Raw genomic sequence first — 27,986 nt, 5'->3', positions numbered from 1 at the left:
AGGAATATAAGATTAATTTATTTGCTGATGATGTTCTGATTTATTTAACAAACTCATTGCATTCGTTGCATAAATTATCTTTCAGATTGGAAGAATATGGGAAAATATTAGGGTATAAAATAAACTGGGATAAAAATGAAATTTTACCCCTTACTAAAGGAGATTATAGTCAATGTCGATTAGTAACTCAATTTAGATGGCCGACAAATGGTATAAAATATTTAGGTATAAAAGTCAATAATGATATGAAGAATTTATATAAATTAAATTATTTGCCATTATTGAAAAAAATACAAGAAGATCTTGATAAATGGATGATGTTACCAATAACATTAGTAGGCAGAGTTAATGCTGTAAAAATGAATATATTTCCCAGATTACAATATTTATTCCAAACATTACCAATACAACTGCCCCAGAAGCTTTTTCAAGAGTTGAATAAATGAGTGAGGAGGTTTCTTTGGAAAGGTAAGATGTCAAGAATATTGTTGGAAAAATTGACATGTAAATTTGACCTAGGAGGGTTACAACTCCCAAATTTTAAGAATTATTATAAAGCAAATCAACTTAGATTTATTGCGTCTTTTTTTGATGAAGAAAAACCGGCATGGATTAGAATAGAGTTAGATAAGATAGGAGAAAATATATACCAGATGACTTTATATATAAATGGGAATCCAAATGGATATGGGAAAAGAAAGAATCTCTTATATTAAAACATTTGATCAATTTATGGAATAAGGTAAATGTGGATGATGAGATAAAGAAATCCTTATTAGAAAAGAGAACCCTAATTCAAAATAGACTTATTCCTTTTACAATGGATAATCAACTTTTATATAACTGGTTTCAAAAAGGGATCAGATATATAGGTGACTGTTTTGAAGGAGGTATATTGATGTCGTTTGATCAATTAAAGAATAAATATAAAATATCAAATAACATTCTTTTCTGTTATTTTCAATTAAAGGCCTATTTAAGAGATAAACTGGGTCAAACAATGTTAATGCCAAAACCTAATGAAATAGAAACTTTAATTCAAAAATTAAAAATTAAAAAAAATTACCTCGTGTATGTATAATTTGATTCAAAAACAGACAATTAAACCAGGAATTCATGTCAAGACAAAAATGGGAATATTTGAATATTTGACAAAAATGATTTGAATATTAAAATTGATGAAAAAAATTGGTCAAGACTATGTCTCGATAGTATGACAAATACAATAGACGTCCGACTTAGATTAGTACAATACAATTTTTTACATCAATTATATATTACACCACAAAAAATAAATAGATTAAATCCAAATTTATCTGACCAATGTTTCCGATGTAATCAAGAAATCGGTACTTTTATACACTCTACTTGGTCTTGTTTTAAAATTCAACCTTTTTGGATAAATCTAAGACTTTTACTAGAACAAATTATTGGAATACAACTTCCACATAGCCCAACATTATTTTTATTAGGCGATATTGAAGGGATAATACTGAAACCTAAATTGAATAAATATCAGAAAAAATTTATAAAAATTGCTTTGGCAGTAGCCAAAAAAGCTATTGCAGTTACTTGGAAATCAGATTCATACTTAACTATGGACCATTGGAATAATGAAATATATAGCTGCATTCCACTTGAAAAAATTACTTATAATTTAAGAAATGAATATATTTTTGAAAATTTGGCACCCCTATAAAATATATAGGGTTAAATATATAGGTCCTTTTAAGATAAAATTATTAGTTATTTGAGGAAAAAAATAAAGATATATACTAAAGTTATTTTGAACTCCATGGTGCATGTGGGGATCCTCCGATATCCAGGCAATAATTCTTCCTTTCTTTTTTTTTAGATAGGGATGTTAAGGGGGGAAGGGTTAAGGGGAGGGGGGAGGGCTAATATTAATTTCCATTATTCTATCTTTCTATTCATTGTATGTAATTCTCTTAAAAATTTAATAAAAATATATGTTAAAAAAAAGAAACATCAAGGAAGCTACATCAGGAAGAGACAGAGGATTACATAATGGTCATAGTGTTAAGTACAACATCTAAATGCAAGAAATTAAATACTAGAACAAATAGAGATCAGCATGACCATGTTAGAAACTAAATGTTGGAGAATATGGCTTTTATAAACAATAAGGAAAAAGAAAAGGGAAAATGTGGTTATACAGACTGACAATAAAGGACTGAGTTAAGGGAGAGTGGGAAAGGATCTTACTCGTTTTCAGAAAATCTGCTTATAGAATTAGTATAGGTGGAATTACGAAAAAAATGCAAGAACATAAACACTGGTCGAAGTAGTTTATATATCACCAACAATTGAAAAAGTGCAGATCAGGAGATTTGAAGAGCATACAAAATGAAGAAAAAGAAAGCCCTTAACTCCAAGTGGAGCAATCGGGACACCGTCGTGACGGCGTTTTTTAGCAGGCTTTCTTATTTTTATGAGGTCGAGCTGCTAGCTCGACGCTCAACCCAGCACGGATGGAAAGCATGCAAAGCAGCTGGCTGGATTTGAACTTCGGAGCCTTCACTCCGAAGTCCGCCACTGATGCCACTATGCCACCAGCCAGCCATACAAAATGGGAAAGTAATAATTATGGAGTATCATTGGAAATTTAAATAGGATAAATTTAGAGAATGCAAGAAAATGTTTCAAGTTCGTTCATTGTTATTTGACTGTACATATATACAACCAAATGAAACAATGTTCCTCCAGACCATGGTGCACCCACGAAACATGTATCACACACAGTATATTAGACGACACACTACCAGAAAAATTAATAAAATATGACCAAAGATGCATGTGAAGTGCACAGCATAAGTAAACAGTAAACAGCTGGTTGTCCTTGTGACAAGACCTCAGGTGGCAGGGTAATCATTAGCCTCATAGCCTAGGGAAAGAAGCTGTTTCTCAATTTGACAGTCCTAGTCCTGATGCTCCTGTATCTCCTTCCTGACAGCAGTGGGTCAAAGAGATTGTGCAATGGGTGGTAGGGATCCTCAACAATGCTTCAGGTTCTTCATATACAATACTTCCAGTAAATATCACAAACATGGGGGAGGGAGACCCTGGTGATGCTCTTGACAGTTTTTATTATCCTCTGTAGGATCTTTTGGTCTGATGTCTTGCAGGTTCTGTATCACTCAATGGTGCAGCCAGACAGGATATTTTTGATGGTGTTTCTGTAGAAAGTTGTTTGAATGGGGGTAGGGAGCCTTGCATACCTCAATCACCTCAGAAAGTGTAGACACTGCTGTACCTTCTTGACTTATGAGGAGGTGTTTTGAGTTCGGGTTAGATTGTCTGTTATGTGCATACCAAGGAACTTTGTACTCTTCATTCTCTCCAAAGCAGAGCCATTGATCTGCAATGGAGAGTGGTCGATCTGCACCTTCCTGAAGTCCACAATAATCTTTTTTGTCTTGTCCGCTTTGAGACTCAGCTTGTTCTTATACCACTTGACATGCTTCTCTACCTTCTCTCTGTATGCCAACATAACGTTGATGCTGATGAGCCCAACCACATTTTACCATCAATGAACCTGATGATGCAGCTTCAACTGGATCTGCAGCGCAGTGGTGAGTCAGCAGCGTGAACAGCAGTGGGCTGAATACATAGCCATTGGGGGCAGGGGAGTGCACCAGTGCTCAGTGTGTTGGAGCCTGAGATATTGCTGCCAACTTGGATAGTTGTTGCCAACATGTTAAACGCCAAGCTGAATTCAATGAATACCATCCTGATGTATGAGGCATCGTTTTCTAGGTGTGACAAAATGGAGCGGTGGGCCAAGACTATGGCATCATCAGTTGACTGGCTGAGCAGGAGGTGAACTGGAAAGGGTCCAATATAACTAGAAGGTGGGATTTTAAATGATTCATTACCAACCATTCAAAGCACTTCATAATCATTGAGGTCAGTACCACTAGGCAGTAATTGTTTAGCCTGTTACTGTTACTTGCTTAGGCAGCGGAATGATGGTGACTGCCTTGAAGCCTGCAGTGACAGTGGACTGTTACAAAGAGATGTTAAAGATGTCCGTTAAGACCCGTCAGCTGGCCACACAATCTCTCAGCACCTGACCCGATATGTTGCCTGGCCCCGCAGCTTTGTGTGGGTTTACCCTGGCTAGGATCCTCCTCACCTTGGCTGCAGTCAGACAGGGTGACTGTTCCTCAGGGGTACAAGGGCCTTTCCTCGATGTCACATCATTCATTGTGTCAAATTATGCATAAAAGACATTCGGCCTATCAGGAAGGGAGATGTTGTTGTCGTTGATGCGCAGGCTAACCTGTAATCTGTTATGGTTTGTATACCTTGCCACATGTGCCACCTGTCCCTGGTGTCACAAAGGTGTCTGTGGATTTTCAGTACATCCTCACGCTTTGCTTTCTTGATGGCATGAGAGAGCTCAGCTATTCCTGACCTTACAGTTGTCTTGCCCTCCAATATGAACACAGCATCCTGATCACTAACTTATAAGTGCATGAACCTCTGAAGTCAGCCATGTCTTCTGATTTGCCCTGGCAGTGTAGCGTTTAATCATGGTGCATCCTCAATGTATTTTCCTATGTAGCCAGTTAATGATCTTGCATATTTATCAATGTCAACGCAATGATTGTAGGGAGCCACCTCCTTGAATATTCTCCAGTCCTCGATGTCGAAATAGTCCTGCAGCACTGAGGTGGCACATTCTGGCCGGGTCCTGATCTCCCAGTATACTGGCTTGAATCATTTAATCACTGGTCTGTATGGAGGGATTAGCAAAATGGATATGTAGTCTGAGTATCTGAGGTGAGAGTGGAGGCAGCCTTTTCAGCTCCACAAGAGATGGCATAGACCAGGTCTAATATATATCCTTCTCTGGTTGCAAAATTGACATGCTGGTAGAACTTTGGCAGGACTGTTTATAAGTTGGCTTGATTGACATCACCCAGCAACAATAAAGAAACCATCAGAGTGAGTGGCTTGGTCGCAGATGGTGCCGTAGAGTTCCTGCACCACTTCCCCAGCAGAAGCACAGGGGGTGGAAGGGGTGCTAGCTGTAAAGAGCAACAATCACAATGGCAGTAAACTCCCTTGGTAAGTAGAAGTGCCTACATTACACTATTAAAATCTCTATCTGCAATGAGCAGTGGTCCATTACCACTGACATTTTCATGCACCAGTTCTTATTGACGTAGCCACCTAGAGATCCTCCATGAGTGTTACCGGAGGTCACAGGATTTCTGTTGGCCCAAATGGAGATAAGGCCTTCTAATCAGATGGCCAAGTCTTGAGTGGTGTCCTGAAGCCACATTTCTATCAGGATGAGTGTTCAGTAGTTCCTCATCTCCCGCTGATCCAGACGCATATGCAGGTAATACAGCTTATTTTTTAGCAAGTAGAAACATCAGGATCGCAGACCTGTAGGGACCTACTTTAAGTCTCATGTGAATAATGACATGCTTACTGCACTTCTGCATCCCCGCATGCCCCTTCTGAGTAGATGCAGTAGGCCGCAGCGCATTGCGAGGACCCACTCCACACATTAGGCACCTTTGTTACCTAGTTCGCTAGCAAGGTAAACGTGAAGATTTTGGTGCTCATTACGATCATCGAAAAGACGAGCAGGATGAGAAATCTAACCATTGATTGGAGTTGGAGAGGCTGCTGTGACCATGTATGCCACCATCTTGGAAGTCTAGGACTAGGAACCAAGCAAATGGTTTTAAAATTTAATATTATTTAATACAATATGGTTATTTAGTATGGTTACAGTAAATGAGGTTCTGACAAAATTGATTTTAATTTGATAGTACTTCACTGGGACTGATAGGAATTAAATTCAAAACTGGGATCGAACACAAAATGGCTCACATATGTTGGGAAATTTGCTTAAAATTAAGGTTAAGCAAGGAGAAACATTTAAAGCAATTCTCAAATTTTCAAGAAGATTCAGTCAATGGAACAAAAAAGTCCACAGGTAAAAGTGGCAAGTCATATTAAACACTGAATAAATATGTTTCAGCAGAAATACACAAGAGGGCGATAAACATTTCAAAGAGGAAATAAATTATGCACAGATTGCTGACTGTGCCCTCAGTAGGAAATTTATCTCATTGTTATGACGATCCAGCAAGTTAAATCTGGATAAGAGACGTTAGGTACAGTATTAAATTGAATACAGCAGTTTAAAACATTGCCAAAAACAGTAATATGGCTTTGGACTAGCAGACATTAAAAAATATAAAGGATGAGAAAGAAATTGGTAAGAGGGAGAAAGCAAATGAAATATACCATCAGGGAACAACTTTAAGAGTTTTTACAGGTATGCCAAGAGGAAAAAATATACCTGTGTGCTTTAGAGATAAAGAAAGGAAAAAAATTCATGAGGAGTAAGAAAATGTCAGAGACTATATTATATGTCACAGTTGGGACAATAAAAATAAGAATTATGGGCCATCATCAGTCTAATGCAGCTGGAGCATGGTAAAATAAAAGTACAAGAAAAGTTAATGGAGGGAAATATAGGACTTCAGAGGAAGGAGCTGAGAGGTTATTTTCTTTAACCGTTTATAACAGCAAAATTATTGGATCAGCAGTTTAGAACTATGGAGGAATATTTTGAATTTTCTACTCCAGAGGCCTGCTGATGCTCCATTGTCAAAATGATGTAGAGCCATAATCTTACTGAATGACAGAGGAGGTTCAAACTGTAAACATGTTTGTTTGCACCCAGAACCAAATTAATCACCATTGGGAGGTTGTAAATAAATTCAAGTGAAAACTTTAAAGGTCACTCTAAAAATTGCATTTGTTCTTTTTTGAATCAAAGATACTAGGGAGTATATGTTACCAAGAAAATTGAAAGACATGCAGCCAAGAAGGTAAGCAATAACAGGTCAGGTGCCAACTTCCCTGAGAGTGACAAGAGTCCAACTCCAGAGGATTCAGGTGAGGACTCTGATGAAGCAGCTGCAAACTCTAGGCTGAAAGACATACAGTACATAACTGAGACCTTGCCAGATCTGCCTGCACGCATACACAAACAAATCAAGGATAAATGGACTAATCCTGTTCTAGGCATGCAGAGGGTATTGGGTGGAGCTTGAAAACCACCCTTTTCAGCATGACACGAACAACCATCTCCATTTCAACATTTAGCAACTTAACTAAGATGTAGCATCAACTGACTGAGACTGCTTCTTCCATGACAGCACAGGCAGAAGTTGCTTAATGGTCAGCAAGCACAGAAGAAATTCTGCATGTTGATTTGGGCGCTGGTTTTGAAGCAAAGATTTGGAGAGCTTGACAGAGCTCCATCAATCCATCCTGAGACAACTTAATAAGATTCACGAGGTGCTGTCTATGAAAATGGACAACAATAAATGGAATAAAGATAAGATGGAACTAAGATGCTTGGGTTGAACTTGTTTATGTTCAGTAGTCAATTACGGGTTTACTTTGTAATAAAAAGGTTGCTTTGGTTAATGTTTATGCTCCAAATGTGGATTGTCCTGACTTTTTTAAGTCTTTATTTACTTCTTTACCCAATCTAAACGAATATAAGTTAATAATGGGTGGTGACTTTAATTGTTGTTTAAATCCTCTGATGGATAAATCTTTATCTATTCAGACTTTACCTAATAAGTCGGCCACTTGTATTAACTCTTTTTTGACTGACAATGGAGTTTTTGATATTTGGAGATTCCGGTATCCTAAAGACAAAGAGTTTTCTTTTTTCTCACATGTTTATCACTCTTATTCAAGAATTGATTATTTTTTTGTAGACTCTTGTTTTATTCCATTGGTAATCGGTTGTAACTATGATATTATAGCTATCTCTGATCATGCTCCGTTATTACTTTCTATGAAATTTACGGATACAGCTTTTAATGCTAGACAATGGCGATTTGACTCTACCTTGTTGCAAGACTCTGACTTTATAAAATTTATGGAGGAGCAGATCGACTTCTTCTTCTCAACTAATTCTACAGATGATATTTCCTGCGGAACACTTTGGGACACTTTTAAAGCTTATATACGTGGACAGATTATTTCTTATTCTGCTGGTTTGAGGAAACGTATCAAGATGGAAACTCTTTTATTGGTTGATAAAATTAAAGAGATTGATAAGAAATATTCGATTGCTCCTAGTAAGGAGCTTTACAAAGGGTTGAACTTCAAATGGAACATAGTTTATTACTTACATCCTCGATTGAAAATCAATTAATGAAAACTAAATCTGATTTTTATATACATAGTGATAAATCTGGTAAACTGTTAGCTAGTCAATTGAAGAATGCTCTGGTTAAACGTCCAATCACTAAGATTGGTCAGCAGAATGGGAATCTGACAGTTAATCATGATGAGATAAATAAGGCATTTCAAGATTTCTATACCTCCCTGTATCAATCTGAATTTCCTCAAGATTATAATACCATGTCTGATTTTCTTGGAAAATTAAATTTTCCAAGGTTATCATCTGATGATCTTTTGATATTGGATACTCCTATTACGGATGTAGAAATTAAGGGGGCTATTTCCTCAATGAATTCTGGGAAAGCACCGGGTCCAGATGGTTATACAGTTGAATTTTTTAAATTTTTTTCCGCTACTCTTTCCCCTTGGTTAGGTAAGGTTTTTGAGGAGGCCATTAGATTAGGGAATTTGCCACAATCTTTTTATAGAGCTTCCATTTCTCTAATATTGAAGAAAGATAAAGACCCTACTAATTGTGCTTCTTATAGACCTATATCTTTATTGAATGTAGACTCCAAGATTTTTTCTAAGTTACTGGCATCTAGATTGGAGAAGGTATTACCCAAAATTATTTCAGATGATCAAACTGGCTTTATTAAAAATCGTTATTCTTTTTTTAACATTAGGAGATTGTTGAATATTGTTTATACTCCCTCACATGATACTTCAGAATGCGTGATTTCATTAGATGCGGAGAAAGCATTTGACAGAGTTGAATGGCCTTACTTATTTAATGTGTTGGAGAAGTTTAATTTTAGTCCGATATTTATATCATGGATTAAATTGATTTATCATACTCCAGTAGCCTCAGTGGTTACCAATAATCAAAGATCTCCCTTTTTTCGCCTATTTCGGGGCACTAGACAGGGATGTCCTCTTAGTCCATTACTATTTAACATTGCCTTAGAAACTTTGGCAATTGCCATCAGACAATCACAGGATATTTTGGGTATTAATCGTGGGACAGATATTCATAAGTTATCTTTGTATGCAGATGATTTATTATTATTCATTTCTAACCCGGAGAAATCCATTCCAGCAGTTTTATCATTATTGGCTCAATTTAGTGAGTTTTCTGGGTATAAGTTAAATCTTAATAAAAGTGAATTGTTTCCATTGAATAAACGGGTCCCAATTTATGGAAATTTACCCTTTAAATTAGTTAATGACTCTTTTACTTATTTAGGGATCAAAATCACAAAAAACCATAAAGATTTGTTTAGATTTAATTTTTTACCCTTAATTGATCAGATTAAAGGTTTGTTTACTAAGTGGTCACCTTTGTCTCTATCTCTAATAGGCAGGATTAATGCTATTAAGATGGTTATTTTACCTAAGTTTTTATATATTTTTCAAGCGATACCAATTTTTATCCCGAAATCTTTTTTTACTAATGTTGACTCTAAAATTTCTTCATATATATGGCAGTATAAAAATCCCAGGTTAGGTAAAACATATTTACAGAAGACAAAAAAGGAAGGCGGGTTAGCATTACCTAATTTCAGATTTTACTATTGGGCAGTTAATATTAGATATTTGTTATGTTGGTTGAAAGATGGGGGTGGATCTTTTGGCCCTTGTTGGGTGAGTTTAGAAACTAAATCGGTATCAGCTTATGCTTTGGGTTCTATTTTAGGGACTTCTCTCCCTTTTGCTCTTTCTAAATTGCCGAAACGAATTGACAACCCGATAGTTAAACATATATTGCGTATATGGTTTCAATTTCGGAGATTTTTTGGGTTGACTCAATTCGTTTTAAATAGTCCTATTGTATCTAATAGTTTTTTTCACCCTTCCATTATAGATCAAGCTTATTCAGCTTGGAAAACTAAGGGATTACTAAGATTTTCTGATTTATTTTTTGATAATTGTTTCATGTCTTTTGAACAATTATCCAACAAATATAACTTGCCGAGATTTCATTTTTTTAGATATTTACAGATTAGACATTTTTTAAGTTCTGTACTCTCTACGTTTCCAAATTTTGTGCCTTCAGATACTTTGGAGAGTTTATTTGAATTAGACCCTTTTCAAAAAGGGCTTATTTCAAAACTTTATAATATAATTATGAAGATACGTTCAGAGCCTCTTTATAAGACTAAACAGGATTGGGAAAGAGAGCTTAGTTTTAGTATTTCTAGTGAGAATTGGGATAGAATTCTTCAATTAGTTAATACATCATCGTTATGTGCCAAACATTCATTAATACAATTTAAGGTCGTACATAGGGCCCATATGTCCAAGGATAAATTAGCTCATTTTTACTCTCATATAAGTCCTATTTGTGATAGATGTCATTCTGAAATTGCGTCTTTAACTCACATGTTTTGGTCGTGTTCATTTTTGGAGAAATATTGGAAAGATATTTTTGATATTATTTCTGCGGTTTTGAATATTGATTTACAACCTCATCCTATTACCGCAATTTTTGGTTTACCAATGTTAGATTCACTGCATTTATCTTCTTCAGCCCGTCGAATGATTGCATTTCTAACTCTGATGGCTAGAAGATCTATATTGTTAAATTGGAAAGAAATTGATCCTCCCACTGTATTTAATTGGTTCTCTCAAACTATGTTATGTTTAAATTTAGAAAAAATTAGAAGTGGTACTTTTGAGACTTCTATTAAATTTGAAAAGTTATGGAGACCATTTATTCAACATTTTCATATGATGTAATATGACCCTGTGCCAAGTTCATTTGATTTCCCAGTTTTCAGCTTATGTATTTTGAGAGGACCGGAAGTGATGGCATTGATGAATACTTATTTTTGTGAGATATTATAAACAGCCCGTTTTTTTTCCCTTCTTTTTTGTTTTTTTTTCTTTTATATTACTTATTAGTTATAGTTATTAGATTAGATTAGCTAGTTCTGCATTATATACATTTTTTTTTTGTTTTTTTTTTCTTTCTTTTTTCTGTTTTTTTTTATATTATACATTATGAAATATTTAGATTTACTATGTCCATACATATATCTTATGGCTTATGTCTTGGTAAACTCATTTATATTGTAACTATTATGTATGTTTTTTTTCATATGTAATGGAATGTCTATGTTGGTAATTTCTTTATCAATATATCATTTGTATTCTGTCCATATTACTAATATTAATAAAAAGATTTAGAAAGAAAGAAAAAGAAAGTAGTCTTCCAGGCAGCAGGTCCTGAAATCAGATCCAGGGCCTACTGAATGACAAATATACCTCATCTGTCACTCTGCTGCAATCCCAAAATCCTTTTGTAAGGCATAGCCGTGTTGGGACCTCCCAGTGTTAGGTGGCAAAATCACCTCAGCACACCTATGGCAGGCCAGATGTGTGTACAATTGAAGATCCCATTCATTTCAAAAGGGATTCCCTGTCTACGGAATGAGGAGCATCAATTAATTTAAAAAATATTTTATTAATTTTAAGTGGTTTAAAATTTGTTTCAATTTTTAATGTCTCCAAATGCTCATCAGGACCTTTTCCTCGTTCCTTCAGCCTCACCTGGCATGTAGTCTTCATCTTTGGCCCCTCGTCTCCTGTTTACAATCATACTGGAGACTGACAGGACCATAACAAAAGCTCCCACATTTTTCAGTAACTAAATTGTATATGTCATCTCAAATGCCCAAATGATATGGCTATATATTTTGCAAATGAGCTTACCACCCAAGCAACAAGACAAACCTGCAAGTAATTAAGGAGTCCTTTACAGGAGTAATAACGATTGTCTTAGAATGATGTCAAAGGATTTTGAAGTAATCAGGTTATTGCAAGTACAGATATTTTGCTTCAGTGTTTGAGGCTCTTAGTGGTCCTTCTACCCAAATGTATTGAAGTTTATAGAAAATGACTGAAGGAACATAAGCACCTTGCATCCAGTCATATCTCAAATTACAAGGATTGTTATAAAGAAAAACTGTATCCTTCAGTCATTTTGATTGGGAATGTTTGTTTTTTTGGGTATTCTCTATTAGTTCATATTCTTTCTCAGCTGCATAAATATCAAGAGTTTTAATTCATTTTCTGAATAGGACATCCTTACCGCATGATCTCTGAGAGAATGCTGACCACCAAGAATGAGCTCAGAATGAGACACCCTCATTGCACAATGTTGCCAAAATTAAACATGGTCAATTATCTTTTCAAGATGACAGCTATTTTGGACATACAGACTTGTATTCATAGTTATGGAGTTATACAGTCAGAAACAGGCCTCTTGGCCCAACTCGTCAAAACTGACCATGTGCTCCATGAAATCCCATTCATCAGTGTTTGGCCCATATCTTTTAATCTTTCCAAATATATGCAATAATCCAATTATCTTTTAAAAGCTATTAGCACAACAGCCTCAACCTCTTCCTCTGGCAGCTCATTCCACTGTATGTTAAAAAAAATCCACTCAAGTTCCTATTAAATATTTCCCCTCTCACCTTAAACCCATGCTCTCTAGCTATGAAAAGAAAAGAATAAGTGAAATGGTGAAAAGAATAAGTGCATTCACTTCTGCATCTCTGTAAGATCACCCCTCAACTCCTATGCTCTAAGCAATAAAGTATTTTACTGTTACCTGTCTCTGTAAGTCAGTTCCCCAAGTAGTTGGCAAAATCTTCATAAACTTTTTTTTCTGCACTCTTTCCAGTTTAATTACATCTTTCTATACCAGGGACACCAAAACTGAACACAATAGACAACAGACAATAGGTGCAGGAGTAGGCCATTCGGCCCCACGAGCCAGCACCGCCATTCAATGTGATTGTGGCTGAGCATCCACAATCAGTACCCCGTTCCTGCCTTTTCCCCATATCCCTTGATTTACTCCAAGTATGGCCTCTTGTATGGCCATAGTATAGCCACTATGACCTCCCAACTTTTATACTCAATATGATGACTGATGAAAGTGAGCATACCAAAAGCCTTCTTCACCACCCTGTCTACCTGTGACTTAATTCTATCTGCAACAGCTTCCAGGGCCCTCCTATTCACTGTGCAAGTCCAACTTTGATTTAACTTTCTAAAATGCAACACCCCACACTTATCTGGATTAAATTCTTTTGCCATTCCTCGGCCCACTTCGCTGATCAAGATTCCCCTGCAATTATGGATAACCTTCTTCCCTGTCCAATATGCCACCTATTTTAATGTCATTTGCAAACTTACTAATTATGTCTTCAACATTTTTAACCAAGCTCTTGATACAGATGATATACAACAAAAGGTCTGGAACTTACTCCTGAGGCACACCACTATTTGTGGGCCTCCAATCTGTAAACAAGCTTCCACCATCACCCTCAGCTTCCTACTTTCAAGCCATTTGTGTATCTAAGTGGACAGCTCTACCAGAGAGCAGCCTACCATGTGGAACCTTATCAAAGGCCTTACTGAAGTCCACATAAAACATGTCTACTGCTCTACACTCATCAGCTTTCTTGGTCACATCATCAAAAAACCTCAAATCAACTTTGTAACCCATGATCTTCCACATACAAAGCCATACTGACTACTCCTGACCAACTCATCTTTCCAGGTGCACGTATATGAATCCTTACCTGGCACAGATGTCATTGGACTTACTTAACTAGAGTTGCCAGGTTTTCCTTTGCTGCCCTTATGAATTAAAAGTACATCATTTATTACCATCCAATCTACCAGAACCTAGTCCATGGCTAGCAATGATGCAAATATCGCAACCAGGGCTTCTGCACTTTATTCTGTAGTCTCCCATAGTGTACTTCGATATACCTGGTCAGGCCCTGGAGATTTGTCTACCCTCATATCATTCAAGACATTCAGCACCTCCTCCTAGACCTTGGGTTGGTACCAAAAGTCGATTTTCTGAATGGAGGCCTGTGACTATTAGGGTCAATGCTGGGACCTTGTTATTCTATTTATGTAAATGATTTGGATGTGAATGTACAAGGTACAATTAGCAAATTCGCTGGTGATACTAAATTAGGAGGTCTTGTTGATAATTAAAAGAGTTTGCAAAGAGCTACAAAGAAATATTGATCAATTAGGTAGATAGGCTGAAGAAGGGCAAATAGACTTCCACCTGGATAAGTGTGAAATGATGCTTTTCTAAACGTCAAACCAAGGTAGGAACTATGCAGTGAATGGCAGAGCACTAATGAGTGTTATGGAACAAAGGGACCTCGAAATAGAAGTGCAAAGTTCACTGAAAGTGGCTACACAAGTAGACAAGTAGTGAAGAAAGCATTTAGCATGCTGGCCTTATCAGTCACAGCAAAAAGTTCAAGATCAGTGACAATACAGTGGATTTACACAAGTTATTGGCAACACCACACTTGCAGTATTGTGTACAGTTTTGATCAGCCTGTCACAAGAAAGACATTGTCAAACTTGCGAGGATGAAGAAGAGATTAACAAGGATGCTGCTTGGCTGGACCTAGAGGGTGTGAGTTATAAGAAGAGGTTGGCCATGCTGGATCTTTATTCCGTGGAGTATATGTGAGAGGTGACTCCAGAGAAGCTTATAAAATCCTGAAATGTACAGATAGTCATCGTCCTTTCCCCAGGGTTGGGGAGCCCAGGGTTGGGGGCACAGTCACAAGATTTAAAAGGAACCTGAGAGGTAATTTCATTACGCTGAAGGTAGTGAGTACCTGGAAGAAACCATTCGAGGAAGTCATCAAGATTGGCACAGTTGCAACATTTAAGATGTTTTTCCATAGATACATGAAAGGAAGAGGCTTGGAGGGTCATGATCTGAACACAGGCAATTGGGACTAGCAGAGAGGATGCTGTAGTTGAACCAGTTGGGCAAAGGGCCTGTTTCTACGCTGTTTTACTCTAGGATTCTAAATAAGTGTCAATTTGAGATACAATATCTTCCTAATGGATGTAACCATGGTGACTTTGCATGTTAGTATGGAAGTGGTTTGCATGTAGTTATACAGTTGGTACTAGTTGTCTGTTCTGGCAAACTCCAGATAATATACTCAAGCATATTATAACTACGCAACAATATTAGACTCTGTGGTGGCCGTGATGCCATGTTTAGACAGATAGAAATGCATTGACAAGTTCAAGTAAGTTGGTGCCCTTGCTGCCTGACAGCCCTGATGCCATGTCTCAGTGACTCAAATACTACAAAAGAACTTAGACAGGGCAAGTGGGGTTTTATTTCTACTGTTTATCAGGTATCCAGTGTGCTCCACACTCGAACAGATAACAAAATACATGTATCCAATTTAACAAAGTGGCAATAAACTGATGTCTATGCATTCTATGTACACACCTCAGGTGCCAAACAGTGCAAGAAATGTTACAATTGTGTGATAAGAATTTGCAACCAAAATTTATTAGTTGACCTAATTACTCTGCTGAGTCTTTTTTCCCCAGAATAACTGCAAGAATCCTCATAGTCACTTATGAAATTATCTCATTATTGGTAACATTTCATAAATCATATTATAGAGAAGTCTTGAAACTATCGAATATTAGTGTTCTTCAGAGAACAATAAGACAATTGAAATTTGCAATAAATTGTTAATTACTATACATGGATCCAGTAACTGACAGAAGCTATGCAGTAGTTCTTTAACTTAGACAGAATTGACAAATGAATCATTCCATAGAATAATGGGGAATACAGATACAAGATTTCTTAGCAGTAAGAGTACCAAACATATTACCTTTGTCTGATAAGCTGGATTATCAATTAGAAAGGTTGCTTTCATGGCCTCTGTATACATGCAAGCTTTGTATAGAGATTGTGCATAGTAGAGTTTGTAGTCATCGATTTCTTGATGAATCTGTACCAACTGTTCATAGCAGTCTGCAGCATTTGAAAAGTCTTGCATTTGATAATAGCAATATCCCAAGACAGAGAGTGCTGCCCGAGACTGAAAACAAATTGGTATTAATTAAGAGGATTAGAGCATATATCATCCATTAGAAATATTAACTATCTTCTTAAATTCCAAAATATTTTCACATAAAAAGCAACCATGAACAGCCATATGTAAAAATACATCATTAAAGAAAGACGCATGTACCTACCATACAGTTCAACTGTGTAACAACACAACGTTTAGCTGCAGTGAGATTTTTAGCTCATTAGTCTAAGAAATGACAGTTGTTACATCTGCCTCTTAACGGACCAAAATGTAAATTGCTTTCATTGTCTTCAACGAGATCCATGAACAGTGCCAGATGCAAATGCAAATGTGTGTATACCTGGAATGCTCAGCCCATGGAAGTCAGGCTCAAAGTCACTTTCAGCTTCTAAACCTCAGTATCATTCCAGACTCCTCCAAAAGATCTCTGTCATTTCTTGAGGTTTACTATTCAAAACTGAATTAAAGAGGTCACTTGAACTCTGTCCTCAAGGACAGAAGACTGCATCCACTATTCCTACAGACTGCAAGAGCAGGCTGGCTGAAGGTTGGTATTCACCTTCAGTCTAGGCTTTCCCCAAATATACATTCAGAAGCTGAATTTCTATTTGATGATTCCACCAGCATTTCCTGCTGGGAGGATCACCCCTTCAACAAACATGCATCCCATGGGTTCTTCCCCTACCTGTACAACTCCCTCTCATCCCCTCACAAGTCACCTATGCAGCATCAAGAATAGCAACGCTCCCTGTAACTGAAAAAGTGCTGCTTGTATAATTAGATGAGCTATTCAACAATTGTTAAGAGCTTATAACACAACAACAGGAAACCCTGCACTGAAAACCAATGACGTGTGATTTAATTTGTTGTTGTACAGAAAAAAAAGCTAACAATATTGTAATGTCAACCTAACTACTGAAAATCTTAACCTTTGTGATTTTCATTAAAATAAGCCTTAAAGTGAGCCATAATGCTGTTTTTTAAACATTAAAAACAAATGTTCTTATAACTAAGCAACACACCAAAAATGCTGGAGGAACTCAGCAAGCTAGGCAGCATCTATGGAAAAAGAGTACAGTTGATGTTTCAGGCCAAGATGGGTTCTAAGGAACGGTATTGGCTTGAAACATCAACTGTACTCTTTTCTATAGATGCTGCCTGGCCTTTTGAGTTCCTTCAGCATTTTGTGTGTGTTGCTTGGATTTCCAGCATCTGCAGATTTTCTCTTGCTTCTTATAACTAAAACTTTTGGCTCACTAGATACTGCATTTCAGGGGGCAAAGCCTCCAGTCCAATTCCCCTCTATTTCCTTACACCCCTGGCAATATATTGTTTTCCATCTCTACCAACCAACCAACTCTCCTTTGATTCTCGTTATCCTTTTGTGTAGGGTAATGATATTTTATAGCTATACACCATTTATTTATTTAGAGATACAGCACAGAACAGGCCCTTCCAGCCCAGTGAGCTGCATTGCCCAGCAATACACCTATTTAATCCTCGTCTAATCACAGGACAATTTACAATGACCAATTAATCTAGTAAACTGTATGTCTTGGGAATGCGGGAGGAAACCTGCACATTCACAGGGATGACGTGCAAACTCCTTATGGATGGCGCCAGAATTGAACTCTGAACTCTGACACCCCAAGTTGTAATAGCATTGCGCTAAACACTACACTATTGTGCTGCCCCATTTTTGGGGGTATGGAAGGAAACTGGAGCACCTGGAGGAAACTCAATTTGTGCAGTAATTAGTGCTACTGCCTTAAGAGTTTTAAAATCCTGGGTTTGATACTCAGCTCAACTGCTTCCCATGTGGAATTTGCACATTCTTTCCCATGGCTGTGGGATTTTTTTTGAGTGTTCTAGTTCTCTCCCATATCTAATACAGGTAGTCGGTTATTTGGCTATTCTAATTTGTTAATAACATACTTAACGGGCAAAGTGCTCAACAGGGATAGTCGATGGGCACACGAGGTAAGCTGCTGGGATACAGGGACTGACATTGCTGATGGAATTGCTTTATTGGGAGCCAGTGTGCATTTGATAGACCAAACTTTCAACTCTGTGGTAAGCATATTATGTTATGCAGACTCATGAGGTTAAAATCATCAGAAGATTAATTTTGTCTGTTTTGCTACAGCTGGTCATTTGGGAGAGATTTATATTGGAGGAAAAAAGCAAACAAAAATCCTGCCAAAACTTTAGGGAACAATTTATTTAATGAGTGCTAAGATAGTCAGAAATGTACACAATTATTGTTCTACTCTGCTCTAACCCCCCATTTCCAGATGAAAGGCATTTTTTTTTTGTATTTGTGAAAATAATTTCTCAGCCATTGCTTGTACAAATCCTAGCTTCCCTGGAAAAGGTACTACGCCTGAATGGTGTAGAGTTAGGTAAGGGAGAAATACCAAGAGATCTAGGAGTCCTTGTTCATCAGTCACTGAAGGTGAATGAGCAAGTGCAGCAGGCAGTGAAGAAGGCTAATGGAATGTTGGCCTTTATTACAAAGGCAATTGAGTACAAGAGCAAGGAAATCCTCTTGCATTTGTACAGAGCCCTGGTGAGACCACACCTGGAGTATTGTGTACAGTTTTGGTCTCCAGGGTTAAGGAAGGACATCCTGGCTGTAGAGGAAGTGCAGTGTAGTTTCACGAGGTTAATTCCTGGGATGTCTGGACTGTCTTACGCAGAGAGGTTAGAGAGACTGGGCTTGTATACGCTGGAATTAAGGAGATTGAGAGGGGATCTGATTGAAACATATAAGATTATTAAGGGATTTGACAAGATAGAGGCAGGAAATACGTTCCAGATGCTGGGAGAGTCCAGTACCAGAGGGCATGGTTTGAGAATAAGGGGTAGGTCATTTAGGACAGAGTTAAGGAAAAACTTCTTCTCCCAGAGAGTTGTGGGGGTCTGGAATGCACTGCCTCGGAAGGCAGTGAAGGCCAATTCTCTGGATGCTTTCAAGAAGGAGCTAGATAGGTATCTTATGGGTATGGGAATCAAAGGATATGGGGACAAGGCAGGAACCGGGTATTGATAGTAGTTGATCAGCCATGATCTCAAAATGGCGGTGCAGGCTCGAAGGGCCGAATGGTCTACTTCTGCACCTATTGTCTATTGTCTATTGCCATAATGGTTCTGTAAACAGTAAACTGCAGAACAATGGCCATAGGAGATTTGTAGGAAACACGAGTGAATGTAAGGCCTCTGTAGTTCATTTGTGGCTGACAATAAATATAATGAGTCACAATGTCTCCCATGATCTATCAGATTAACAACATACAAAGCAATTTTTTAAGAATAATTGTTCTTCAGAGTAATAAAAGATCTGCACAAATTACATTGCAGGTCAAACTTCATCATGTAGCTGTTCACACTGTATTTTATAGAAACCATAGTTTTACTTTTAAATGAATTTCATCAGACAATATAAAACTTGCTGTTTAAGAAAATGCTGAGCCACTAGCAGTTAAACTTCACAGCTTCTGGAATATCCCAGTACAATGCTGTACTAATGAATTTTGTATTTTGGTAAATGCATAACAGACAAGTTCATCCAAGGGTATTTTATTATTTTGACCATTTATAAGACACAGTACACCCGCAATATTCTGTAAATTAGATGTATGTCAAGTTACGTTTGTCAGCAAATAAAATACACAAAAGCATTTAAAATTACAATACTTACTTTTGAGTGTTTCTGTAGTTCATTGTTAAGAATATGAATGGCCTCTCCATATCTTCCATCTCGGATCTGAAAAATTGAATGGACGCCATTACAGACATAATTAGTGGAATTTCTCCTTCCCGATATTAAGCAGAATGAAAACATTGCCTTTAGTGCACCATCTTATTTTTTGGCACTTTATAGGTCTGTTATCAAGCAAAATATATTACTACTAGGAGATGGTAGTGCATGTTACAAAGGGATGAGTCAAGAACCAGGCTTTGAGACCAGCTCATTAGAGGAACGTGATGGAAATACACAATATTTAGGTAAGTAAATCCAGATTTTAGACCTTTAAACTGATACAATGACCATCAATGGGAGGGAAGTTCATTTTGAGACCATTCCCAAGCTTAGAGGGTTGTATGAATGGAAGAGATTACAGTGAGGAAGAGAGACAAAGCTATGGAGGGTTTCAAAATATGGATGAAGATTTTAAACTGAAGCATTAATCAATCTGGAATAAACATTGTTTTAGCATATGGGAGATGAGAGAGGAATGGAACTTGATGTGGTTTAAATCATATTAGTGTTTACAGAGGGCAGAAGAAGTCATTTCTCGATGTAACAAAGGAATGGATGAGGATTTCAGCAGGAAATGATCTGGGATGGCTTGGTGTGAAATGATGTTTTCAGGAAGAAAACAGGCAGCCTTAGTGATGTCAGGGGCTTATCCTGATACTGTTTCAAATTGCTCCCAGGAATGCAATGTGTGATTTGGGAATGTACCAAGGACAATTGGCTAAATAACCACTGCTTTACTATATTTCACACAACGAGTCAATTAAAACTGAAATTAAAGTTTTCATTCCACAATTTATTTTTCTATGTCAGCAAAAAGCAATCACAGAATGAGTAGGAGAGCTGTTAAGTACAGAGACTCACTGGTCACGTATGGTTCTGAGAATTTCTAAAAGCCTAAAGTTTTTATAAATTGAAACACTGAAGGCCGAAGTTGCAAAAGTTGCACTAGTAGATTAATTAACCATAGATTGGTACAGATCTTGCTTGATTTTAGATCTTTGTTAGATCTTGGTTAGAATTAGTGTAATTGGGCAATCAATGAACAACATGGAGTTGGTGGGTTGAATGGGCTGTTTTCATGCTATCTCTCCAAAGTCTAAGAATCTATCTGTACTATAATTCAAAAGATAATGGACCACAGAATTGCAGACTAGAGAGTTTTAACCTGTATAGCCATGGCAGTGATTAACTGGGATTGGAAGGTTATGTGTTTTATTGGAATTGTTACTATTATTCTGCTATCACTCAAACAGTAACTCTTTGTGATCAAGGTGGAACTGGTATACAAATACATGCAATTATATACAGAATGTGTATATGGTAATCTTGAGGATGACGTTCCAAAGCAGTGCATGCATAATTTGTAAAAGTATCAAGTTTAATCAGAGCAAAAAGTTAGTGCAAGAATTCCAAACTTTGTCCTGTCATCTACCAGCTTCCTACATTTTGCCTTAGTATGGCTCCTACCTTGTACAACAGTAGATACAATTTAAAAACAGATAAAAAACTTCACTTGGCTTGCCACTCCCAGTCTCTGTGACCTTCTCCAGTTCTCCAGCCTTCCAAAGTTGCTGTGCCTCTGAATTCCTTCGTATCTCCAGTTTTGAACAGTTCAATATTGGTGGGAGCTCCAGTTAGCTAGGCTCAAGCTCTGAAACTTTCCCCAAATCCTGTCAATTTTACTACTTCTTTGAAGCCCTAGATCAAAGTTTTGCTCACTTGATGTAGGTTTGACAGATCAAATAGCCTTCTTTTATCCTGTAACTACCACTCTTTGTGATTTGATGTCAATTATTGATTGATAATATGAAACATACTGGATATTTGTCTCTACAGTATAGTATTTTCTGGTATTCCATCTTGTATCTACTCCCCTGATAAATTAAGTCAAATATTTCCCAAAATACTAATCAGCTGATACATTAATCAATTAAAAAAACATAAAACATGTCAGAATTTAGTGGATCAGGTAGCTTTTGTTTTATTGAAGCGTACATAAATCCTACAATCCTAGAAGATCAGGTAGGAAGCAGAGAGTGCAATTCCAACAATTCTAAAGAAATTTGATACCAGACCAGATAACACAGGTTAGCTGCTACCCATCCAAGCTAATCTGTTTTATCAAAGTGATACAAACTATGTCAGGTAAGATTTGACATTCATGAAAATACATTGAGAGACCCATGGAAATCTTCTTGCATAGGAACAAAACTAAACTAAGTTAAGCTGTATGCAGTAAGACCAGACAACATGTAGACATGGATTGTTAAGTAGCAATTTTAATACTCATGTCATGAATGTGTCAGGCAATGATCATCTCTAACGAGATAGACTCTAACCATTTCAGTGAATTCAGTGGTATATATAAGCACACAGGAGGGAAACTGAAAATCTGGCTGAGTGGTATCATAACAACAAGCTCTCACTCAATGTCAACAAGACCAAGGAACCAATTGTAGACTTCTGGAGGGGGAAACCAGAGGTCCATGAGCCAGTCCTCATTGGACGATCAGAGGTGGAGAGGGTCGGCAACTTTAAATTCCTGGGTGTCACTATGTCAGAGGACTTGTCCTGGACCCATCATATAAATGTAATTGCAAAGAAAGAACAACATCGCCTGCACTTCCTAAGGTGGCTGCGGAGATTTGGCATGACATCAAAAACCTTGAGAAACTTCTATAGATGTGTGGTGGAAGGAGTATTAACTGGCTGTATTAAGGCCTGGTACGGGAAAATCAATGCCTTTGAACAGAAAATCCGACAGATGGTACTGGATTCAGCCCAGTACATCACAGTTAAAATCCCACCCAGCCACTCAGCACATCTACATGAAATACTGTTGAAGGAAAGCAGCATCTATCACTAAGGATCCTCCCCACACAGGCCATGCTCTTTTCTCACTGCTGCTATCAGGTAGAAGGTACAAATGCCTGAGGACTCATATCACCAGGTTCAAGAACAGTTACTACCCCTCAATAATCAGGCTATTGAACAAAAGGGGATAAGTACACTCATCTATTGGGATGTTCCCACGAGCAATGATCTCAAGTTTAAGGATTTTTTATTTTGCTATTTGTTATTTATCTGGTTATTTTATGCTCTGGTTGAAATGTGGCATTTCAACATTTTGTTGTCCTCTATGCACTTGCTCTTTCATTGATCCTGTGTAGTTACTGTTCTATAGACTTGCTGAGTATGCCAGAAAGAAAAAGAATCTCAGGGTTGTATTTGGTGACATAGAAATCTACACACATTACAGGCCTTTCAGCCCAGAATATTATGCCAACCATGTAACCTATTCTAGAAACTGCCTAGAATTTCTCTACCACATAGCCCTCTATTTTTCCAAGCTCCACGTACCTATCTAAGAGGCTCTTAGAAGACCCTATTCTATCCACTTCCATCACTGCCGCTAGCAGTGCATTCCATGCATCCACCGCTCTGTGTAGAAAAACTTACCCCTGACATCCCCCTTGGTACCCATGTATGTGCTCTGATAATAAATTTTAAATTTTAAACTTTGAACTTCCATGTTTCCTGTGATCTTCATTATGGAGGTATGGTCTTGATTGAACAAAAACTCAATTGTACATAAATATAATTCTATAAGAGCAGAACAGATCATTACCTCGGATGAGCACTGTTCCAATGATTCCAGACTACCTTGATGCTGCCATGGATAAAACAGGCAGTTTGACTGCTACCCCATCCTACAGCTTAACTATTTATTTCCTCCACTATCAGCATACTGCAGCTACTCACCTGGCTGTCACACACTGCCTTAATTCCTGAACTTCAGCAACGAGTACATAGGAGCACCACCACTTGTAGGGTCTTTTCCAAAATGCACATTATCCTGGTGCCTGTCACTGTTCCTTCAATGTTGCTACCTTTCTCCAGATAAATAAGATTCAGAAAGGCAATGCAAACTTCAAATAATGAATAATTCTAAACATTCACATAACATCAGCAATTGTATTTTCTAACTATTAGCTAACTATTTGTAAAGCATATTCTGCAAATGCTGGAAATCTGAAATCAAATCAAAAATATTGAAAATACTGTATAGGTCATCCACATCTATGAGACCATACATGATGTCATTTTAGGTCTGACCCCCTTCAGCAAGAACAGGGTGTTTCCACAGACCCTTACCATTAACTGAGGGGTCCATAGACCCCTGGTTGGGAACCCCTGGGCTAGAAAATGATGTGAATATTGAGATCTTACAAAAAAACTATTGTGGGTAGGGGGAAAAGTGGATATACACAAGGACTGCCTAGACTGGGTAAGTCTCACAGAATGTGGCATGATTTGCTCTTGACTAATGCTAACAGGTTAGGTAACTTTGTTTTCCACTCTATTATGTTACTTTACCTCTCTATATTCTGTGAGGTGAATGCTCAAGTCTCCAGGGAAAGGAGAAAAAATGAACCCAACTGATGCACCATCAATAACTCACTCTGAGACGTAAGGCGAGATATCAGCTTTTATTGACTGGAAGAAGGAACAAACAGTGAGTGACCACCATACTACATCCTGGAGACTGAGAGGCCGGGCTCAGGCCTTGATCGCCTTTATACAGGGGTCTGTGGGAGGAGCCACAGGAGCAGTCAGCAGGGGGCGTGTCCAGACAGGTATAGGTAGTTCACCACACCAACGTTCCTCATGGCCACCTGTGTGTGTGGCTGCATCAAATGTAGCTGTACCATCTGTTGCCATATACTGAAGCTCTACCTGGCCTGGTTGTTGGGAAGGATTTTCCCATATAAATTCAATGAAAATAAATTCAGATTCACATTCATTTATCACATGCACATGATACACTGAAATGCGTTGTTTGCACAAACAACAAATACAACCCAAGGAAATCTTGGGGGCAGCCTGTAAGTATCACCAGACATTCCAGCACCAATATACCATGCCCACATTTAATTCTGCTCCTCAAAATTTTGGGTAATAATTTGTGAATTCTGTAATGGCAAATTTCCCTGACTGATTGACCATAACATGGGTGGTTACCATACTAAAAACATAGGTGTATAGACCTGATAATACTGTGAATGTATGCCCCATGATGGATATAAAGAAACCCAGACAATGTTTAAATCATCTTCCGCATTTCTGATTTCTCTCCTGCAAATTCTTTCACGAGCTTTGTTGTTATCCTCTCAGATTTTGGGCTTCTTGATTTTTGTTTCTCAATTGTTCAGTCAAGAGATGTGAGCTGTGCTGTCTGAAAGAGCATCCAATTGCTCATTTCTATTAATCACTGAGGTCATGGAAGTGAGCTGCCTTCTTGAATTGCTGCAATCGTTAAGGTGTGGGCATACCCTGAACTCCTTGCACAATAGCGAATGATGGAAATTTATATACAAAGATATTCAACATAAGGATATCAACAATTATAAAAGGCAAATATTAAAACATTTTCAAACTTTGTGTAATCAGACTTTCAGATATACAGTACCTCCAAACATAACTGACAATCCTGATGTACAAGTGAAACAGTTTAAATATGAACATGGGAAACAGTTCACAGGTAAATGGTTGAGGTGATGCAAGAAATCAACATAATTAGAACATTAATTTCTTCCAAGTAAGTGAATAGTAATGAAAGTTGGGAAAAGTCAGGTAGAAAGGGGAGAAAAAATAGCAATGACACTGTTATTGACAATTTGATCATATGAAGATAGAGGGCAGAACAAAATAAAATGCTTAAGGTATTGGTTAAGATTAGATGGTGTAGGCTTGTGTGGGGCACATATATTGGCACTGTGTCTATTAAGGTGAATGGTTTGTTTATGTACCTTTGAATTGTTCATCTAATTTGGTATCTGCCCTTGAAGTTATGCTAATTTTCAATTCATAATTTGTTCATGGGCTCAGCTCTGATAAAGTCAAAGATGGATAAGGTTGAATGAACAGTGCAGGAAACATCCATGGTTGGGGCCAGGTGGAGGGCAAAACGAAAAAAAAACCCAAATAGGTAGTTGAATGCTGGACAGTAGGATGAATCTTGACTGTTGGGAATCAGTGGACTTGGGTTCAGTAAGGCCAGGGTGGGGAAAGGAAAGGAAGAGTTTTCTTCCACTCTGACTTTTAATTACGATTGGTATTCCAACTTAAGGTGCATTACCACCACCAACTGGACTGGAGTATGGTGTAGAGAGTTGGGAAATAAAACTAATAAGGGGTCTGTGGCTTTGAGTGGGACACAATCAGTGATCAATGCTGGCTTCCGATATTGTCTGTATTTTCTTCCTGTGGCAGTGTGGGTCTCCATTGGGTGCTGCAGTTTTCTCCCACATCCCAAAAACATACAGCCTGGTATGCCACTGTAAATTGTCTCTAGTGTGCAGGCAAGTGTTAGAAACTGGGCTGAGTTGAAGGGAACGAGGAGAGAATAAAATAGGATTAGCGTAAATTGGACTTGATGCTCAGTGTGGACTCACTGACCAAAGGGTCTTTTCCATGCCTACAGTCAGATGAAATGAGGATGCAGAAGGAAACTCCTAGATTTGTAATCTATGAAACTCATATGAATTTTTATACTTTCATTGATGCTTATATCGTTCAAACGGAACCGCACAGGCACAAATGTGGCGTCTCGTGATTCAAATGCTCGGCAAGATTGACTCAAGACCTCTGTGACCCAACAGGGGCCAAGAAAGACAGGCCACTTTATAGGCGGGAGGCCCCATCCCCAATTTAGCCAGCAACTCCATCACAGAGGAAGACATCAACACGCCTCTGCACACCACCAACAAATTGCGGGAATTAATTACTTCTGTCATTCACCAAGAACCTCGGCACTAATGCTGACTGAGCGCTTCCAGAATACTTTATTTCCCTATGCAAATATATATCTCCGTTTCGCCGATTTTATCCACCGCCCATTCCCGAGCTTCGTCACGACAAACTCACCAGTTTATAAATGGTCGCTGTATACTCCCCGTCTTTTATCTGCACCAGTGTCATTTTTAACTACGAAAGATCTGCTTAATTGATCACAGATTAACTCCAATCATTACGGTCACCGGCGATAAAATCGTCTGTCTACGCGTACGCTGTGATCATGGAAACCGTCCGGAAGTGGGAGAGGAAATGAGATCGCCGCCTCGGCACCGACCTGAACTCCGGGTGCCATCTTTACTACTGGCACAGTCGCTGGAGAATGGAAGTAATGGGCGCCATATTCATTACTGGCATGATTTGTTTGTACATGTTGCCGTAATTGTTTTCAACAAATGCAGCTTCGTCTAACATTAATTAACATAAATAAATATGAGATGCATTTACAAAACGTAGCATCGGACCAATTACTAGAGATTTATATATTTTTTACGAAACTACAGATAATCATAACAATAGAAGCTGACTAGTTCACAAAAGCTGATGTAACAAACTTCAGAAAGTTGGTACAACTGATTAAGTATGCTTTTAAAGTAATTGTTTCAAAATCGCTGAACAAGTGGAACATATGTTTATTAATAAGCGTGAAAGGTTTTATTATTCACATAAGACATGGATGTTTGCTATCTCTGGGAGGTTAGAGATTAACATAGGAGTGCCATTATATATACCATTGGTTGTAGAAATGATTTATACCAATGCTGCCACACTTTTAAAGAATTCTGCTTGTAATAAATTGTACAAAAATAGAGTTATAGTGTAATAGAGCACCTCAGGACAAAAACAGGCAATTTGGCCCATCTAATCTGTGCCAAACTGTTACTCTGCCTAGTCCCATCAACCTATACCTGGAATATATACAGCCCTCCATACGTCTCATGTCCATGTACTTAACCAAACATCTATTAAATGTTCAAAACCAGACCCTTCCTCTGGTAAAGGTGTGAATGTTATTGGGTTGCTGACTGTGAAGTTTTAAATTCAAACCTAGATCTTAAGCCTTAACTGACATAGATAGCTATGAGTATCCTTACTAAAGGGAGGTTATACTGTACCAACCTTTGTTGTGTATTTAATATTACAGCAATATTGGATTATACATATATTGTTTGAATAACCATTCTTGTTTCTTAAAATAATTAATTACAGGTTATATGTATAAATATGTGACTTACACAGATCATCACACTACCGCGTGGTATACG

General features: G+C 37.7%; 1 protein-coding gene across 1 annotated transcript in view; it reads right to left on the bottom strand.

Annotated features, from left to right (window-relative positions):
• Window positions 1–26,973, bottom strand: part of ift70 (intraflagellar transport 70) — a 92,661-nt gene extending 65,688 nt beyond the window's left edge. Inside the window, exons 1-3 of the mRNA XM_059979661.1 lie at window positions 26,794–26,973; window positions 19,804–19,869; window positions 15,900–16,109 (exon numbers count right to left, since the gene is read on the bottom strand). Coding sequence (XP_059835644.1) covers window positions 15,900–16,109; window positions 19,804–19,869; window positions 26,794–26,847 — 330 coding nt within the window. The 5' untranslated portion in view covers window positions 26,848–26,973. The remainder of the gene's footprint in view (window positions 1–15,899; window positions 16,110–19,803; window positions 19,870–26,793) is intronic.
• Between the last annotated feature and the right edge of the window lie 1,013 nt (window positions 26,974–27,986).

The sequence above is a fragment of the Hypanus sabinus genome, chromosome 9 (assembly GCF_030144855.1).
Source record: "Hypanus sabinus isolate sHypSab1 chromosome 9, sHypSab1.hap1, whole genome shotgun sequence".
Classification (NCBI taxonomy): domain Eukaryota; kingdom Metazoa; phylum Chordata; class Chondrichthyes; order Myliobatiformes; family Dasyatidae; genus Hypanus; species Hypanus sabinus.
The sequence above is the reverse complement of the archived record's forward strand: the minus strand, read 5'-3'. Positions and strand labels throughout refer to the sequence as shown.